At 43.9% G+C, this 21,366-nt stretch overlaps 1 protein-coding gene across 3 annotated transcripts in view; it reads right to left on the reverse strand.

The window, feature by feature from the left end:
* Positions 1 to 21,366, reverse strand: part of ADGRE5 (adhesion G protein-coupled receptor E5) — a 141,574-nt gene that overhangs the window by 35,123 nt on the left and 85,085 nt on the right. For all 3 annotated transcript variants that reach the window (XM_075858736.1, XM_075858735.1, XM_075858733.1), the window contains 4 exons: positions 21,243 to 21,344; positions 10,718 to 10,908; positions 4,764 to 4,922; positions 1,227 to 1,418 (listed from right to left, as the gene is read on the reverse strand). In XM_075858736.1, coding sequence (XP_075714851.1) covers positions 1,227 to 1,418; positions 4,764 to 4,922; positions 10,718 to 10,908; positions 21,243 to 21,344 — 644 coding nt within the window. The remainder of the gene's footprint in view (positions 1 to 1,226; positions 1,419 to 4,763; positions 4,923 to 10,717; positions 10,909 to 21,242; positions 21,345 to 21,366) is intronic.

Below are 21,366 nucleotides of genomic sequence, written 5' to 3' on the forward strand. Positions count from 1 at the left end.
TTACAAACCCTATAGTGTTAATATTGATAAAAATGTACATAACATTATCTAGGGCTTGATCACATCAGCGTTCAGATTCCGTTCATCTGTTCCGTTCAACCTTTCCGTCAGAGGAACAATGAACGGAAAGCCGAACGGAAACTATCACTTCCATCTGGATTACCATTGATGTTAATAGTAATGTTTCCGTATTAGTGTGTTTCACTTTGTTTATGTTGCGTAACGTTTCAGTTTTATTCACAGAAACTATAGCGTAGTCTACAGCAATATTGTTTCCGTGAAAAAAACGGAAACTTTACAGAATGGAAACAAACTGAAACACGCTGAAAATGGAAGTATTCCCAATTAAATCAATGTTAATGCAAATGTAAGCAATAGTTTCCGTTCGGCTTTCCGTTCATCTGTTCCTCTGATGGAAAGGTTGAACGGAAAAGAACCCGAATGCTGATGTGAACATGCCCTTAGTGAGTCAATCAGACCTATTATGTTGAATTTCCATTAATGGAAGAAGAATTCCTCCACATCTCCTGTATGTATATGATTTTGACTCTGATTTTTTTTTTTAATATATATTTTTTTAGGTTTCACAAATGTAAATGAAAGTGAAAGGAAAGAACGGCCGTACCAAGCCGCAGGGTAGGGGGGAGGCCCCATGACGAGGGGAAGAGGAAGGCGGAGCCGAGGGACACGAGGGTGGGTTAGACGGTGCTCCGAACTGAGCGCCAGTCTAACCCGGAGGTAACCACGAACCTAAGCTTCCGTTTCCCTCACCATTGAACTCAATGGTGACGGAAACATTGCTAATGGTTTCAGTTTGTCACCATTCCGTCAGGTTTACATTTTTTGGACTGAATCAATAGCGCAGTCGACTGCGCTATTGATTCCGTCAAAAAAGCGTAAACCTGACGGAATGGTGACAAATGGAAACCATTAGCAATGTTTCTGTCCCCATCAATATGAATGGTGATGCAAACGGAAGGTTTCCGTTTGCCTTTCCGCTGAGGGGTTGACGGAAACTACAGACAGAACCTTTCAACGGAAAGCCAACGCTAATGTGAACAGGCCCTAAGAGGAATAACAGAGGAACGGCACAACCCAGATTTCTAAGAAAATGGGTTCCAGAATTGTTATTTCATGGGGAGCGCAAGTATTTACTAAAAATAGTGACGTAAAATTAAATAGTATATAAAACTGATAGAGCTGAATATAAATGTAACGGGGGTTACCTGGTTGTGAATTGCTGTGATTCCAAGTAGAAATATGCAGTTGCCAAAGAAGAGACTGATACACAGGTGTGTGTGAATTGTGTTACGTGTTCCATGGAGAGACCGGCAAAAGCTGAAAGTGATGATGGCCAGTACAAGACAGAAAATTGAGATCGATAGCCCAATTTGTGATATGAGATCCAAAGTCCAGCTCTGTAATGCAATGTATTAGAAATAGGTTACTCAACTTTTTATGTAGATTATTCGATATGTAAGCTTCATGTGCTTTCCTGTTAGCATGCCAACATGATATAGACTGCTACATGACATTCTGTAGTCTGTAATCTGCATCCCATGTAAAGACTACAGCCTGCTATAAATAGGAATCGATAGGTGACTGTGGTTACCCTGATGTGTATGCGTATTGCTCCTCTTGCTAGCAATAGAAGGGGCATTCCTATCTGAGACATGTAGATATGCCATAAATGTCTGATAGGTGAGTGTCCCTATCTGGAGAACGGAGGTCCAGCTGGAGAATAACGTGAGAATAGGCTGCGAATCTCCCCATTAACTTGTATGGGAGTAACGGAAACAGTCGAACAGACGTGCTCTCCATTCATTCTCTGCCTCAGGCCCCATGCACACAAACGTAAAAACGCCCGAAATCACGGGCCGTAATTACGATCCGTAATTATGGGCCCATAGACTTCTATTGGCCACGGGTACCTCCCCGTATGCTTACGGGAAGGTGCCCGGGCCGTTGAAAAATATAGAACATGTCCTATTTTAGGCCGTAGAAGTCTATGGGGCTCCCGTAATTACGGGTGACTACATGTGTGCACCCGTAATTACGGGAGCGTTGCGAGGCGGCGTCAGTGGATAGTCACTGTCCAAGGTGCTGAAAGAGTTAAACAATCGGCAGTAACTGTTTCAGCACCCTGGACAGTGACTTCCGATCACAATATAAATCAACGTCTAAAAAAAATTGAAGTTCATACTTACCCAGAACTCCCTGCTTCTTCCTCCAGTCTGGCCTCCCGGTATGACGTTTCAGCCCATGTGACCGCTGCAGCCAATCACTGGCTGCAGCGTGCACATGGACTGCCGCATCATCCAGGGAGGTCGGGCTGGATGTTGAAAGAGGGACGCATCACCAAGACAACGGCCGGGTAAGTATGAATTTCTTTTACTTTTACCTCGGAAAGGGCTGCCCCTTCTCTCTATCCTGCACTGATAGAGAGAAGGGCTGCCGATTAGTGCAGTGCAATTTTGCAGCGAAAACGTGCCCGTAAATACGGGTGGAATACTGGTGCCACCGGACCCGTATTTACGGGCACGGGTCCGTAAATCCCGGTGCAATACGGGTCGAATACGTGTGACCAATTATCCGTATTTACGCCAGTATTTACAGGAGGGAAAAAATATGTTCATGTGCATGAGGCCTCGGTGTGTCAGCCTGAGGCATACTTGCTCGTTTGTTTCCGTAACTTCCATAGAAAAGAATGGAGAGAGCCACCTCTATATTCATTCTCCGCCTCGGGATGCAATGGCCACCTCACCAGGCAAAACAGAGTTTGGGGAGGGGACTTCTGTTCTGCAGATAGGTGGGTCTTAGGCCTCATTTACACGAGCGTAATATACGCGCGTGCGACGCGCGTGCTTTTCACGCGTGTCGTACGCACCTATATTACTCTATGGGGCAGTTTAGACGATGCATGAATTTTGCGCAGCGTGAGTGCGTTGCGTAAAACTCACGATATGTTCTATAATCGTGCGTTTTTCACGCAACACACACCCATTGAAGTCAATGGGTGCGTGAAAACAACGCATGCCACACGGACGCTACTGCGTTGCATGCGCGAAAATCACGCAAGAGCTGTCAAAAGGATGAATGTAAACAGAAAAGCACCACGTGCTTTTCTGTTTACAAACATCCAAACGGAGTGTCAAATTAGAGATGAGCGCACCGAACTTCACCGGGTTCGGCCGAACTCGTTTTGACCGAACCCGGCAAAAAATGTTCGGGTACGCGACATCAGGAGACAGTCACTGCCCATGGTGCTGAAAGACTTAAACTGTTTCAGCACCATGGACAGTGACTTTCGATCACAATATACATATACGTGTAAAAAAAACCAGAAGTTCGGACTTACCGATAAGTCCCGGCTCCTTCCTCCAGTCCGACCTCCCGGGATGACAATTCAGGCCAAGTGACAGCTGCAGCCAATCACAGGCCAAGCACAGGCTGCAGCCAATCACAGGCTGCAGCGGTCTCATGGACTGCCGCGTCATCCTGGGAGGTGGGGCCGGATGACAAGAGAGGGACGCGTCACCAAGGCAACGGCCGGGAGACCGGACTGGAGGAAGCAGGCAGTTCATGGTAAGTTTGAACGTCTTTTTTTATTCACAGGTTGGTGTATATTATGATCGGCATTCACTGTCGAGGGTGCTGAAAGAGTTACTGCCGATCAGTTAGCTCTTTCAGCACCTTGGACAGTGACGGGCGTCGACTAGCCTTATCTCTATGATGGCGGCTGCGCGAAAATCACGCAGCCGCGCATCATACACGGATGACACATGGAGCTGTCAAATTTTGCGTGCGCGCAAAACGCACACGCTCGTGTAAATCAGGCCTTACACACACACACACACACGCACGCACGCACCTATCTGGGACACACACCTATTATATATTTATGGCATATTCTGTGAATATGACATAAATATCTATAATGGGACTATAGGTATATATACACAAGATATAAGTGAAAAGCAACCTTCTACCTCAAATAAGGACTCAAATAACTTTCTAAAAAATGTTTTAAAAGTATTACTGTAGGACAAAAGTACATTTACTTGTGATTGATCTGTGGTTCACAATGAAGAATACATACATTGAAACAGAACAAGGTAATAAAAATCCCTTGCAAACATTTATATATAGGATTATGTCCCCCCCCTGACTGTAAATTATAGGAATGATGGCAGTCATTGAGGCCACAGGTCAAGTGTATTTATACAGGACAGAGAACGCCTAGGGGTCTCCTATTTTCTTAATAATTTACGTTATTCCTTTAATACATGCTGCTGCAGAACCTCTTTGTGAAGAGTAGGGGGAGCTATCTGACCACCATTGATAGATTGATTTGAAACTCTTGTTCCATAGGGAAGGTCTGCACCAGCTGAGGTGTGTATTATATTATGTAGAAGCTGAAACACAGAACTGCATGACGCACTGCAGCTGCTGAAGAACCTCTTTATAAATAGAGAGGGAGCAATTTAGGTAAATCAGTGGTTTGCACAGGAGAAGGAAGCTCACACATAATAAATCAGTGGCAGATTGATTCTATAGGAAGAATAGCCCATGTACAGCCCCTCATCTTTATGTAATTGTCAGGTCCTGACATCACAATGTGATATTTATGCAACTGTTATTTACAGACATGTCAACGGAAAAAATGGAATTGACGTGTATTATGTTCATATTATCCACTCAAATGTGCCAGATTACAAAGAAAATAATATATTACACCCCATGTAGTAAAATGATAATCTCACCTTATAGTCATGCAGAAGCATTAGGATGGCAAAACTGGTCAAGTGAGTGCAGTTGCAAGTCATTCCAATATCATCACGTTTCAGCGTGGCACAACCTTTACTACTCCAGCTATTGTCTGATACTGACCAGGACACACAACTCAAGTTACTGGAAGCCACCTGCAAAATATACCATTTACTTTGGAGAAGGACAGTTATAGCATGGAAATGTGTCCAGTTCTAAATACAAGGCTCGGAAACCAGGCTCACGTGAACCGACCTCATGGTAACATGAAATAAGGGGCAAAAAGGTAGAATTCAACTTTTGAACAGACTTAGGGCTCTCTACATGCCCCCAAAGTTTCAATTACCTGAACAGTGCCATTCTGTAAACCCTCTGCTGTCCTCTAGTAGGCCACAGCATTAGGGGGGATTCACACGAACGTGTATTGGGTCCGTGCGGGCCGCGTGGTTTTCACGCGCCACGCACAGACCAATACAAGTCTATGGGGCAGTACAGACAGTCCGTGCTTTTTGCGCAGCGTTTGTCCGCTGCGCAAAAAGCGCGACATGCTCAATATCTCCGCGTATTTCGCGCATCACGCACCCATTGAAGTCAATGGGTGCGTGAAAACCACGCAGGTCGCACGGAAGCACTTCTGTGCGAACTGACTGAAACAGCGCACCATCTGTCAAAAGGATGAATGTAAACAGAAAAGCACCACGTGCTTTTCTGTTTCCAAAGATCCAAACGGAGTGTCTTTGAGATGAGCGAACCCGGACAACCGAACCGAACTTCACCGGGTTCGGCCGAACTCGTTTTGGCCGAACCCGGCAAAAAAAATTCCGGTACGCGACGTCAGGACATAGTCACTGTCCAGGGTGCTGAAAGAGTTAAACTGTTTCAGCACCCTGGACAGTGACTTCCGATCCCAATATACATGAACGTGTAAAAAAAAAAAGAAGTTCTGACTTACCGATAACTCCCGGCTTCTTCCTCCAGTCTGACCTCCCGGGATGACAATTCAGTCCAAGTGACAGCTCCAGGCAATCACAGGCCAAGCACAGGCTGCAGCGGTCACATGGACTGCGGCGTCATCCAGGGAGGTGGGGCCCGATGTCAAGAGAGGCGCGTCACCAAGGACACGTCACCAAGGCAACGGCCGGGAGGGAAGTTCTCGGTAAGTACGAACTTTTTCTTTTTTTTAACAGGTTTCTCGATATTGTGATCGGCATTCACTGTCGAGGGTGCTGAAAGAGTTACTGCTGATCAGTTAACTCTTTCAGCACCCTGGACAGTGACTGACGTCGACTAGACTCATCTCTATGATGGCGGCTGCGCGAAAATCACGCAGCCGCGCATCATACACGGATGACACACGCAGCTGTCAAGTGGTTTTTGTGCGCGCAAAACGCAGCGTTTTTTGCGCTCGCAAAAACGCAACGTTCGTCTGAATCAGCCCTTAGCCTGAGCGGATGATGAAAACATGACAATGGCGCTGTATAAGTAAGGCTCTGTTCACATCTGTGTTGGGGTCCCGTTCTGACGTTCCGTCTGAGGTTTCCTCCAGAACGGGACCCTGAGCAGACACAAACTGACACCGACAGAAACCAGAGGTTTCCGTCTCCATCACCATTGATTTCAATGGTGACGGAGCCGGTGCCTGTGGTTTCCGTTTGCCACTGCGCTATTGCTTTCCGGCAAAACGACTGATCCGGTGCACAAAAGAGACAAACGGAAACCAAGGGCACCTGCTCCATCACCATTGAAATCAATGGTGATGGAGACGGAAACCTCTGGTGTCCATTTGTGTCTGCTCAGGGTCCTGTTGTGACGGAAACCTCCAATGGAACGTCAGAACGGGACCCCAACGCAGATATGAACCGAGCCTCAATGAGACATTGGGGGATTGCGATTTTGTTGTAGAATTTTTTTTTGCAACTGAAAATCTGCACCTCTCGTCTGAAAGCAACTTGCAGAAATCCATGCAAATGCTGCAAAAACAACCCCATTCACACTTTGAAAACTTTAGGGCAGATTTACAATTTAAAATGCGGCTAAATTCTGGTTTAAATTGAGCCATTTATTAACTGTTTTAGACACTTTTTTCGGCATGCCAGACAAGGGGGCGTAGTCTAGCAAAAGGGGTGCAGCTTAAACTGCGACACCGTGCACCAAAAACATGCCAAAATTCTGTTGCAAAAGACTGTTGTAAACTAAGTAAAATAATAAGTGGTATAAGGAAAAGTGTCTAGCATGTCTAGCTAGATGCGCCCAATTTATCATACAGGGTGCGCCACTTTGATAAATTTGGCACATTTTCTGACTGCCTGGTCTAAGTTTACACTGTCCAAAAATGAGACAGTATTAGTAAATCTGCTCCATTGGCTCTAGTGTGTGTTTGAGATATTTAATTTAGATTGTTGTGAGGGTTTGATGTGAGAGATCACAATCCATATACAGCGCTGAGAAATATGTTGTCGCTATGTAATATATAGGAAATAAAATAAATATGGGTCAGAGCTTTTCTCAAACACAGCTCAAAATACTCTGCCTGTACCCACCACTAGGGGCAGTATATGAGATGACTGCATACTGTTTATAGATTACATTCAACCGGTGGTTGCAGGCAGCCAGAATTTTATCATTTAGGTCTATGTCTTTGTAGGGAATTGGAGAGCTGTGTCAGACAAACTGAGCTCTAAAGTTATATTAGGAAATAAATCCGTACGGAATGTTGGCCCTAAAAATAACATGGTTTTGAAAGGTCAACATTTACTTTAATGGGGTTTTGCTATCATAGAAAGACACAGCATATTTCGAGGCTATGCCACAACTCTCTGATCGGTGGGAGTCGGACTTCTGGGACCCCTATCCTTCTTAGAATGAAGGGGCCACGGTGCTAAACTGCACTCTTTTTGCCTGTGGCTGGTTCCCTGAAGCATTGCTCAATTCAAGTGAACGCTACCCCTTTAACCTCGAGCTGTCCATTGATGTTGCATTTTTAACCGGTATTGTTTCTTTTATCAACATCATCTAACAATTTCTTAGGACAATAATTTAGGTTTGCAATATAATAACGAGCTGTCATAAAAGTAATTCAAAGATTTTATATCCATAAAGGAATGCAAATTTTGGTTACAAGCATGGAGTACAATGGAGAATGGAGATTTCAAAGAAGTGGCCCAGTATGATTCCACGTGTATATTCAGCCCTCCTAAATATTAGTATTATAGACTATAATAATGTGTTTTCAAAGTAATGTAATTGCTTGTATGGACCCAGGTAGAAAGTGCCCATTCTTAGGAGAGAATGGTGAGCACGCTTCCTAAAGGGAATGTATCGCCTATATTTTCGTTTTACTAATTAAAACCAGATACTGATACATATTCTTTTTTTTTTTCTTGTCTATTTTCAGATTTTTTTATTCTATTTTTTGTAAAGGATTATAGGGCAGCCATCTTGCCTGTGCTACTGTTAACAGCATATAAAGATAGGCTTTATAGCAGCCACATGGATCATAGGAAACTGAACAGGAGGGGACCTATTGACTTCAATAAGAGAGTGTTCTAGGCATGCTCTGTGACCTGTGCAGAGGTCAATGTGCAGGATGGAATAGGAGGGAAGCTGTGCCCATCAACTATTGTCATTGGTGGATCCTGTGTTATATATATATATATATATATATATATATGTGTGTGTGTGTGAGTATATACAGTGAAGGAAATAAGTATTTGATCCCTTGCTGATTTTGTAAGTTTGCCCACTGTCAAAGTCATGAACAGTCTAGAATTTTTAGGCTAGGTTAATTTTACCAGTGAGAGATAGATTATATAAAAAAAAAAACAGAACATCACATAGTCAAAATTATATATATTTATTTGCATTGTGCACAGAGAAATAAGTATTTGATTCCCTACCAACCATTAAGAGTTCAGCCTCCTCCAGACCAGTTACACGCTCCAAATCAACTTGGTGCCTGCATTAAAGACAGCGGTCTTACATGGTCACCTGTATAAAAGACTCCTGTCCACAGACTCAATTAATCAGTCTGACTCTAACCTCTACAACATGGGAAAGACCAAAGAGCTTTCTAAGGATGTCAGGGACAAGATCATAGACCTGCACAAGGCTGGAATGGGCTACAAAACCATAAGTAAGACGCTGGGTGAGAAGGAGACAACTGTTGGTGCAATAGTAAGAAAATGGAAGACATACAAAATGACTGTCAATCGACATCGATCTGGGGCTCCTTGCAAAATCTCACCTCGTGGGGTATCCTTGATGCTGAGGAAGGTGAGAGCTCAGCCGAAAACTACACGGGGGGAACTTGTTAATGATCTCAAGGCAGCTGGGACCACAGTCACCAAGAAAACCATTGGTAACACATTACGCCGTAATGGATTAAAATCCTGCAGTGCCCGCAAGGTCCCCCTGCTCAAGAAGGCACATGTACAGGCCGTCTGAAGTTTGCAAATGAACATCTGGATGATTCTGAGAGTGATTGGGAGAAGGTGCTGTGGTCAGATGAGACTAAAATTGAGCTCTTTGGCATTAACTCAACTCGCCGTGTTTGTAGGAAGAGAAATGCTGCCTATGACCCAAAGAACACCGTCCCCACTGTCAAGCATGGAGGTGGAAACATTATGTTTTGGGGGTGTTTCTCTGCTAAGGGCACAGGACTACTTCACCGCATCAATCGGAGAATGGATGGAGCCATGTACCGTCAAATCCTGAGTGACAACCTCCTTCCTTCCACCAGGACATTAAAAATGGCTCGTGGCTGGGTCTTCCAGCACGACAATGACCCGAAACATACAGCCAAGGCAACAAAGGAGTGGCTCAAAAAGAAGCACATTAAGGTCATGGAGTGGCCTAGCCAGTCTCCAGACCTTAATCCCATCGAAAACTTATGGAGGGAGCTGAAGATCCGAGTTGCCAAGCGACAGCCTCGAAATCTTAATGATTTACAGATGATCTGCAAAGAGGAGTGGGCCAAAATTCCATCTAACATGTGTGCAAACCTCATCATCAACTACAAAAAAACGTCTGACTGCTGTGCTTGCCAACAAGGGATTTGCCACCAAGTATTAAGTCTTGTTTGCCAAAGGGATCAAATACTTATTTCTCTGTGCACAATGCAAATAAATATATATAATTTTGACTATGTGATTTTCTATTTTTTTTTCCTTAGATAATCTATCTCTCACTGGTAAAATTAACCTAGCCTAAAAACTCTAGACTGTTCATGTCTTTGACAGTGGGCAAACTTACAAAATCAGCAAGAGGTCAAATACTTATTTCCTCCACTGTGTGTGTATATATATATATATATATATATATATATATAGTGTGTGTGTAGATGAAACCTCTTATTGTAATCCTGCCTGTGATAAGATGACACCTGAGAAGTGATCTCTACAGAACAGGAAGTATCAGCCTATTGTAAGGCTCAGTGGCTAAAGTTAAAACTGCAAGATTTTAGAATGTTTTTTTTAAATAGAGAACATGACATGGAAAATGTAAAAAAAAGACATTACCAAAATATGTTTTACATAAAAATTTATTTAAAAAAGAGGTTGTTTTCTGATGAAGCATTCCCTTCAATTGCTACAGGTTTCTTCAATAAGGCCTTATTCAAACGGCCTTGTTTGGTCCGTGATATACTGACCGCGTGTCGGCTGCATTTCCCAGATCATCCACAGTTCAGGAAGCCGGACTCCTAGTATTATATTTGACTATGATGCAAGGAGTTCCTGCCTACTGCCCCGTATTGTAATCATGTTTTAACTATAATGTTGGACGCCGGGCTCCCTGAACTGTGTTCGGTACGGGAAATACGTCCGGCACACAGTCCATATATCATGGACCGAACACGGCCGTTTGAATAAGGCCTTAGAGACGGAAGCATAGAGTCGCTAACAGGTTCCTTTTCATGCTGTTGTGGTGTATTTATTTATGTAGAAATCCTTACCTTCTCTGTGAAATGTAGTCTTATTGACACTGGTTGTTTAAGGCTGGACGTGTTCGTGATGCCAAGAAAGACACTGACCACAGGTGAGACAAGTTTAAAGGCTTTTTCTTTTGAATTCTCCTCTAAAAGATCAGCCTCTTCCAGAATGTGTGAGATATTAGTATACTCTAGGAATCCCAATAATGCTACACCTGTAGGAGAAATGTGCAGACGACAATAAGAAAAGGAGAAAGTAAAACTGATTTAGATGCTGAATTTATTTATAGCATAAACCGTGACAATGTGTATATAGTCACTTAAAGAGGACCTCTTAGCTCTCCTGACGTGTCTGTTTTAGTAAATTCTTGTATTCCCAATGAAATAACAATGCTGGAGCATCTTTTTTTCAGAACTTTGCGTCGTGCTGTTCCTCTGTTATTCCTCCTCGAAATGTGGGAATAAATTGACAACTGGGTGTCACCATTCCCCTTGTCTAAGACGTATTTCCCTACACAGTCTGAGACTGTGGGTACTGATTGCGTAGGGACAACCCCCCCAACTGGTAACTTCCTGGTAACGTCTATTTATTCATACATTTTTAGGAGGAATAACAGAGAGGAACAGCCATAGGTCGCAATAACGCCTATACAGGAAATTGCACGCTTTAAAAACAGTTTTATGTGTATTTCTATGCATGAAACTGAACCCGATTATCTCTCCTGCACAGGCGCTCCACGAGAGTATAACACTGTGGCGCTTCTCTCCCTCTTCAGTACTGGAGTGACTGAAAATGTAAAGGAGCGCCATGTCGCTATACTCGCATGCAGCGCCTGTGCAGGAGAGCCAATGTGAAATAAAGAGCTTTCTCATTTACAAGCAGCCGATTAATCTGTTGTGGCGGGCGAGTGAGTGCAGCACTGTGTGAGACTAGTTTGTGAAAGCTGCGGCCGCCGGACAGTCTCCTGTTTAGGGCATGACTACACGTGGCGGATTTCCTCCGCAACTGTCCGCATCAATGCCGCACAGAATCTGCGTTGCAGATTCTGCTGCGGATCTGCACAAAATGTGCAGTAAATTGATGCGGACTAGCTGCTGCGGACTGCGGGAAAAGTACTTCCCTTCTCCCTATTCAGTGCAGGATAGAGAGAAGGGACAGCACTTTCCCTTGTGAAAGTCAAAGAAATTCATACTTACCGCCCGTTGTCTTGGTGACGCGTCCCTCCTTCGGCATCCAGCCCGATCTCCCTGGATGACGCGGCAGTCCATGTGACCGCTGCAGCCTGTTATTAGCCTGTGATTGGCTGTAGCCGTCACTTAGACTGAAACGTCATCCTGGGAGGCCGGACTGGAGACAGAAGCAGGGAGTTCTCGGTAAGTATGAACTTCATTTTTTTTTACAGATACATGTATATTGGGATCGGTAGTCACTGTCCAGGGGGCAGAAACAGTTACTGCCGATCGCTTAACTCCTTCAGCACCCTGGACAGTGACTATTTACTGACGTCTCCTAGCAACGCTCCCGTCATTACGGGAGCCCCATTGACTTCCTCAGTCTGGCTGTAGACCTAGAAATACATAGGTCCAGCCAGAATGAAGAAATGTCAAGTTAAAAAAGCAAGACGGATCCGCAGCACACATAACATGTGCATGACAGCTGCGGACTTCATTGCGGAAATTAGAATCTCCATTGAAGTCAATGGAGAAATTCTGCCATGAGTCCGCCACTGCTCCGCAACAGACAGAGCATGCTGCGGACACCAAATTCCGCTCCGCAGCCTATGCTCCGCAGCGGAATTTTACGCCTCGTCTAAACGAACACTGCTAAATTAAAGTGTAAGTCAATGGACAAACGGTTCCGCTGCGGATTAACGCTGCGGAGTGTCCGCAGCGGAATTTAAGTGAAATTCCGCCACGTGTGAACCCAGCCTTATGGTAAGCAGCATTTTTTTTACTGACAAGCAGCAACAACTTAAACTTGTTAAATTGGAAGGATATTTACTTTGACTTAAACTAAAGACAAATTGGTCCAATTTGGACTATTTGTCTTTGTAATAAGATTGTTTGTGGTGTTAAAAATCCATCCAATTTTGTGCCTTAAATAGGAGAGAATGATCATATCATTTTTATTGAAAGGTATTGTAATCGTGTGTTTATATTTGTAAAATGTACCTTGCCCCCTCACATGTATTTTATTTGGACTGGCAAATCTGTGGTTCTGGGTGGCGTACTGTAGTACTATTTAAATTAAATTGTACTATACAGGCCCACCGAAGCACATACTTGCGCAGTCCAAATAAAATGGATGTTTTGTGGCGGTGGGTGGGGCACACACATAATTTGGCACGTTCCACTGCTTCCGTTCAGTATTTCAGCTAGTATTGTGTTTACTTGATCCATTCACATGGTCTTCTGTCCTGGCCCCTGAGAGATAGATTTTGTGCTTTAACCCCTTAATGATGGCTCATAGGCCTTTTCACAGCGTTCATTAAGAGTACTTATGCAACATCGCCATGAGGATACTTATGCCACAGCGCCATGATATAAACCCGACACGGGTGTCCCACGCCGGCTAGAGCGGGTCTCGGGCTGTGTAAAGACAGCCAGGCATTTGATCCAGCAGGTGGGATCGAAATTAGCATCAATCTTGCCCGTTCAACCTCTTAGATGCCGCGGTCAATAGTGACCGCGGCATCTAAGTGGTTTTAGAGGGAGGGACTCGTGATCGCCGAGTGCCAATTTTTATTTTGCCAGCCGGGGCCTAACAAAGGCCCCCATGTCTGCCTCCAGTGAATGCCTTTGGCAGGGCCTAATAGAATGCCTGTCAGATTTAGGGTATGTTCACACGCAGTGACAAAATACGTCTGAAATTCCTGATTTTCAAACGTTTTTGTAACTACTCGCGTTTTTCGCTGCATATTTTACTGACGTTATTGGAGCTGTTTTTCAATGGAGTCAATGAAAAATGGCTCCAAAAATGTCCCAAGAAGTAACATGCACTTCTTTGATGCGGGCGTCTTTTTATGCGCTGTCTTTTGACAGCGACGCATAGAATTACACCTCGTGGGAACAGAACATCGTAAAACCCATTGAAAGCAATGGCCAGATGTTTGTAGTCGTAATGGAGTCATTTTTTCAGGCGTAAATCGAGGCGTAAAACGCCCGAATTACGTCTGAAAACAGTGGGTGTGAACATACCCTCACACAGGCATAATACATTGCAGTACAGAAGTATTGCAGTGTATTATAAAAGTGATCAAATAATCGCGTAGTAAAGTCACATAGTAGGACTAAAAGAAACATTTTAAAATAGTTTAATATAGTTTATAATAAATAAAAAATCTGAAGTAAAATAAAAATAAAAAACCCACTTAATCTCCATACAAAATGCTTTATTATGAAGACCCGAACTATAAAACTATTACGTTATTTAACCCACACGGTGAACGCCATAAAATAATAAACTAAATAAAACAATTCCAGAATTGCTGTTTTCTGTTCATGCTGCAATCAAAAAAATGCAACCAAAAAGTCATATAAACCCAAAATGGTACCAAAAAGGCTAAAATAACAAAACAAGGCATATTCACATAGTAAATTCTCATGCCGTTCCTGCTCTGGTGGACAGTCTGGTGAAGTTTCATCGATAACGTATCACAGCGCAGTGAAATGGCATGTGTTTTTTGGATGTTTTTTTTTTTTAAGCCCCCATGCACACGAACCTGCTTTTGCGGCCGCAATTCCTGCGAAAATCCACGGGAGAATTACGGCCCCATTCATTCCTATGGGGCCATGCACACGACCGTGGTTTCCATGGTTCGTGCATGGCCCAGGAGCTCGGACCGCAGAAAGAAGGGAATGTCTTATTACGGCCATGCTCTGCGGTCCAGGCTCATAGCAAATAATGGCCGCGGCCATGTGCACGGGCCGTGATTTGCGGGCGGTGATACTCCACCCCCGTTTGATCCGAAAATCACGACCGGGCACATGGATACGGTCATGTGCATGAGGCCTAAGGCTTCGTTCACATCTGCGTCAGGGTCCCGTCCTGATGTTCCGTCAGAGCTTCCTGTCAGAACGGGACCCTGATTGAAACAAAAGGAAACCGTAGGTCCCCGCTGATTAACCCCTTAGAAGACGCGTTCAATAGCGATCGCCACTTCTTAGGGCGGGTTCACACATGGCGGAATTCCACTTAAATTCCGCTGCGGACACTCCGCAGCGTTAATCCGCAGCGGAGCCGTTTCTCCATTGACTTTCACTTTAATTTAGCAGTGTTCGTTTACACGATGCGTACAATTCCGCTGCGGAGCATAGGCTGCGGAGCGGAATTTGGTGTCCGCAGCATGCTCTGTCTGTTGCGGAGCAGTGGCGGACTCATGGCGGAATTTCTCCATTGACTTCAATGGAGATTCTAAGTTCCGCAATGAAGTCCGCAGCTGTCATGCACATGTCATGTGTGCTGCGGATGCGTCTTGCTTTTTTAACTTGACATTTCTTCATTCTGGCTGGACCTAGGTATTTCTAGGTCTACAGCCAGACTGAGGAAGTCAATGGGGCTCCCGTAATGACGGGAGCGTTGCTAGGAGACGTCTGTAAATAGTCACTGTCCAGGGTGCTGAAAGAGTTAAGCGATCGGCAGTAACTGTTTCTGCACCCGGGACAGTGACTACCGATCCCAATATACATGTATCTGTAAAAAAACATATAAGTTCATACTTACCGAGAACTCCCTTCGTCTGTCTCCAGTCCGGCCTCCCAGGATGACGTTTCAGTGTAAGTGACGGCTGCAGCCAATCACAGGCCAAGCACAGGCTGCAGCGGTCACATGGACTGGCGCGTCATCCAGGGAGGTCGGGCTGGATGCCGAAAGAGGGACGCGTCACCAAGACAACGGCCGGTAAGTATGAAAATCGTTTACTTTCACTAGGGAAAGTGCTGTCCCTTCTCTCTATCCTGCACTGATAGGGAGAAGGGAAGCACTTTTCCCGCAGTCTGCAGCAGCTAGTCCGCATCAATGTACTGCACATTTTGTGCAGATCCGCTGCAGAATCTGCAACGCAGATTCTGTGCGGCATCGATGCGGACAGTTGCGGAGGAATTCCGCCATGTGTGGTCATGCCCTTAGGGGTTAAAACACCATCGACATCATGCGATATGATCGCGGGCGACGATGGTTGCTATGGCAACCAGAGGCCTAACAGTAGCCTCCGGCTATGCCATCTACGGAAGCCTAGTGGGTCCTGACAAAGTCAGGACCCACTATGCTTGCTGTCAGTGAGTAGCTGACAGCTCTAATACACTGCACTACATATGGGCCTCCTGCCTTCAAATCCCCTAGTGGGACAAAAAAAGAAGTAAAGAAGTAAAAAAAGTTGTATAAAAATAAAAAAATAAAAGTTCATAAGTAATAAAAGTAAAAATCCCCCTTTTTCCCTTATCAGTCTTTATTATTAAAAAAACAAATAATAATAAATAAACTATACATAATTGGTATCGCCGCGTCCGTAACGGCCTGAACTACAAAAGAATTTCATTATTTATCCCGTGAGATGAACGCTGTAAAAGAAAATAATAATAAACCCTACCAGAATCACTTGGTCACTTCACCAACCAAAAATGAAATAAAAAGAGACCAAAAAGTCGCGTGTACCCAAAAATGGTCGAAACTACAGTTCGTTACGCAAAAAACAAGTCCTCGCATGGCTTTCTTGATGGAAAAATAAGTAGAATATGGCAACACAAATTGATTTTTTATAAAAAGTATGTTATTGTGCAAACGCCATAAGACATAAAAAAAACTATAAACATATGATATCGCCGTAATCGTATCGCCACGCTGTATAAAGTGAATATGTAATTTATACGCACGTGAATGCTGTAAAAAACAAAAGGAATAAAAACCAGAAATTTTTAGTCTCCACACCTCTTAAAAATCAGATAAAAACTGATCAAAAAGTCGCATTCACCCAATGAAAACTACAATGAATTCCTCAAGGGGTCTAGTTTACAAAATGGGGGTCACTTTTAAGGGCTTTCCCCTGTACTGATACCTCAGAAGCTCAGCAAATGCGACATGGCGCCCAGAAACCAATCCAGCAAAATCTACATGCCAAATAGTACTCCAGTTTGTCCAACCAGCAGTTTATGACCACATAAGGGGTATTGCCGTAATCGGGAGAAATGTTGGGAAGCTTTTTCTCCTTTATTCCTTGTAAAAATTAAAAATTTGTACCTTTTATCGTAACAATATGTGATTTTCAATTGCACAGCCTAATTCCACAAAATGCAGCAAAACCCCTGTGGGTTCTAAATGCCCACTATACCCCTCGATAAATTCCTTGAGGGGTGTAGTTTGCCAAATGGGTCACTTTTGGGGAGTTTCCATGGTTTTGGCACCGCAAAACCTCTTAAAACCGGACATGGTGCCTAAAATCTATTCTAATAAAAAGGAGGCCTCAAAATCCACTAGTTGCTCCTTTGCTTCGGAGGCCGGTGCTTCAGTCCAGTAGCACGCTAGGGCCACATGTGGGATATTCCTCAAAACTACAGAATCTGGGCAATAAGTATTGAGTTGTATTTCTCTGGTAAAACCTTCTGTATTACAGAAGAAAATGGAATAAAAAGGATTTTCTGCATAAAAAAATTTGTAAATTTCACCTCTACTTTTCTTTAAACTCCTGTGAAATGCCTAAAGTGTTAAGAAACTTTGTAAATTCTGTTTTGAATACTTTGAGAGGTCTAGTTTTTTAAATGGCGTGTTTTATGGAGGTTTCTAATTTATAGGCCACTCAAAGCCACTTCTGGTACCTAAAAAAAAAAGGCTTTTCAAATGAACTTCAAAATATCAGAAATTTCTGCTTATGTTGTAAGCCTAGAACGTCCTAGAAATATAAAAGAATGTTCAAAAAATGATGCCAAGATATAGTAAACATATAGGATATGTGCACTAGTAACTATTTTGTGTGGAATTACTATCTGTCTTACAAGCAGATACATTTAAAATCAGAAAATGCCGTTTTTTCAAAATTTTCTATAAATGTTGCTATTTTTCACAAATAAACACTGAATATATCGACCAAATTTTACCACTAACATAAAGTCCAATGTGTCACGGGAAAAAATTCTTAGAATCGCTTGGATAGGTATAAGCATTCCAGAATTAGTAGCACTTAGGCTGGATTCACACGAACGTGGCGTTTTTGCGGACGCAAAAACGCGGCGTTTTGCGCGCGCAAAAACCACTTGACAGCTCCGTGTGTCATCCGTGTATGATGCGCGGCTGCGTGATTTTCGCGCAGCCGCCATCATAGAGATGAGGCTAGTCGACGTCAGTCACTGTCCAGGGTGCTGAAAGAGTTAACTGATCGGCAGTAACTCTTTCAGCACCCTCGACAGTGAATTACAATCACCATATCGAGCAACCTGTTTAAAAAAAACAAACACGTTCGTACTTAGCGAGAACTTCCCTCCCGGCCGTTGCCTTGGTGACGCGCTCCTGGTGACGCGTCCTTTGTGACGTGCCTCTCTTGACATCTGGCCCCACCTCCCTGGATGACGCGGCAGTCCATGTGACCGCTGCAGCCTGTGCTTGGCCTGTGATTGGCTGGAGCTGTCAATTGGACTGAATTGTCATCCCGGGAGGTCAGACTGGAGGAAGAAGCCGGGAGTTATCGGTAAGTCAGAACTTCTTTTTTTTTTTACACGTTAATGTATATTGGGATCGGAAGTCATTGTCCAGGGTGCTGAAACAGTTTAACTCTTTCAGCACCCTGGACAGTGACTATCTCCTGACGTCGCCTACCGGAAATTTTTTTGCCGGGTTCGGCCAAAACGAGTTCGGCCGAACCCGGTGAAGTTCGGTTCGGTTGTCCGGGTTCGCTCATCTCAAAGACACTCCGTTTGGATGTTTGTAAACAGAAAAGCACGTGGTGCTTTTCTCTTTACATTCATCCTTTTGACAGCTCTTGCGCGAATCACGCAGTTCGCACGGAAGTGCTTCCGTGCGGCATGCGTGGTTTTCACGCACCCATTGACTTCAATGGGTGCGTGATGCGTGCAAAACGCCGAAAGAACGGACATGTCGTGACTTTTTTTCAGCGGACTCACGCTGATGAAAAATCACGGACATGTCTGCACGGCCCCATAGCCCCATATAGGTCCGTGCAACGCGCGTGCAAATCACGCGCGTTGCACGGACGTTTTTCCCGTTCGTCTGAATAAAGCTTTAAAGTGACATTCAAAAGTAGCAACATTTATGCAAAAGCAATAATAAGCAGAGAATTGCGACTTTTCACCCCTTAAAACTGGCATAGAGTGCTTAATAAATTCCCCGCAAAGTTCAACATTTTCCTTACACACTTTTAGCCTATGGTCAGTTGCGATTAGACCAGCGGTATCAAGAGACCCACAATTGACCTGGTCTATATAGTTTACTCATATGTCTATAGAGCCCCTGCAATGTTGGTTCTCCATGTGTCATTGCAATTGTACGGGTATGTTCAAATGCAGAGTAAACACTGCAGATTTTCCCGCAATGGATTTCATTGCGTAAAAATCGGTCCTCAATTTATGCTTCATATTCGCTGCTCTTTTGTTTGCGGGTTTTCCCTACTGAATTCAATGGGAAGCTAAAATCTGCAACAAATAGCAAATGTTGCGACTTTTGTAGAGGAAAAGCTACAATTCTGCCGCAAAATTCGCAATTCAGAAAAAACAACAACAACCCTTTTTTTAGTTTAGAATTAAAAAAGGTTAATAACTACGCCTGGGTGGTGTTTTAGCGACGGGTTCTTCTGTTCTCTGTCCAGGCCGGACTCCTGGGATCACGTTTCATCTCGTGTGACTGCTGCAGCCAATCACAGGCTGCAGTGGTCACATGGGCAGGCTGTAGCATCATCCCAGGAGACTGCACAGAGAACAGAAGAACCCGTCGCTATGACAACAGAGAACAGTGTAAGTATTAACTTTTTGTTTTTCCCCAGCAGTCTGGCCAAAAATTTGCACCACAATTTGGTGCAGTTCTTCGTGCGGAATTCCCTGCTCTTTCCAGGGTGGATACGCTGAGTACTTTTACACTGCATATCTGCCCTTTGTAACCATAGCCTACAAATAATGAAGGATGAAAGAGACCCCTGCGCTTCAATTTTACATTTTCAACTTGCTCTTGGTAGTAACTCTGGTGTCAAAGAGGCTCATCCAAATACCGCACCACAACCACCCATATATATGTTTACCAACAGTGCACTTTTTGTTTAAGAGCTTATATACACAACTGCAATACATATCCATGTTGTACTGATCCGTAATACGACGAGCAGAGCCTATAGGCCCACACTCTGACACAGGTTTTTGGAATCAGAAAGTAATAAAAAGTTGTCGCTTGCTCATTGCATGCCTGATTAGGCCCCATGCACACAACAATTTTTCATCCATAATTACGAAACGTAATTACGGACCCATTCATTTCTATTGGCCACGGACACCTTTCCGTATTTTTACGGATGGGTGTCCGTTCTGAAAAAATTATAGAATCTCTCCCATTCTTGTCCGTAATTACGCCACGGACTCTCCCATAGAAGCCTATGGGCGCTTCCATAAATACGGACGGCTATGGATGTTCATCCGTAAACCGTCCGTATTTACGGAAGCGTTGCTATGCAACATGTTGGTGACGTCATTTGCAGCCTCCCTCTTTTTGTACAGATCCGTATGTACGGATCAAATACGGATGCATTACGGACCGTATTTGCGTTCGGTATATACGGATAAGTTACGGATGACTACGGATCCATATGTACTGACAGTATTTACGGATAGATGAATATACGGTCGTGTGCATCGGGCCTTATGGAGGTATTCTATAGAAGCATTGCTTCCAGGAGAGAATATGATGCTTTACAAAGGCACCCTTGGGGCCTATGAGTTGGTAATACAGACCCGTATAGACTCTGCGTGTTACTTTACAGGGTGAATGCATGTGGTTTTGCCATGTGCATGAGCCCTAAGGCCAGGTTCACACGTAGCGTAAATACTGGTAATTTTCCACAACAAATTTTGTTGCCGAAACACTGCAGCATAATACAGTAGCAGAGAAGTGGATCAGACTTGAACAAATCTCATCCACACGCTGTGCAAATGATAGGCGAAATAAACGCTCAGAAATTGACCTGCGGTGTGTTTTTTTTACATTCGCAGCATGTCAATTGCATTTGCGTAATCGCTGCTTTTTTGTTGCGTGGGATAATAAATCTTATACTTACCCAGAACTCTGTGCTTCTTTGTCCAGGCCAGCCTCCTGGATTGACATTCCATCCACATTGGATGAAAATTCATCGCAGGAAGCCTGGCTCTAGGACGGCAGAGGGACGCGAACGCCATGGCTACAGGTAAGTATGGAACTTTTTTTTTTACGTGCAGTGGAAAAACTGCACCACAATTTGGTGCATTTATTTGTCCGGTATTCCCTGCGGCGTATTCTCTGCGGCGATCAGGGCAGATATGCAGTGTGAACATGCCATAATAGTGACACTGAAGAAAAACTGTTTACCTGTATTCCCCGCGGCTGTTTTAGAATCCAGTTTTATACTGCTGTTTTTGCCTTGAACTGAGAGTGTGCCACTTTCTGCAGTGCCAATTGAGACTTCAATGCCTAAGGGAATATAACTCACAAT

Source organism: Rhinoderma darwinii, chromosome 3 (genome assembly GCF_050947455.1).
Source record: "Rhinoderma darwinii isolate aRhiDar2 chromosome 3, aRhiDar2.hap1, whole genome shotgun sequence".
NCBI lineage: Eukaryota > Metazoa > Chordata > Amphibia > Anura > Rhinodermatidae > Rhinoderma > Rhinoderma darwinii.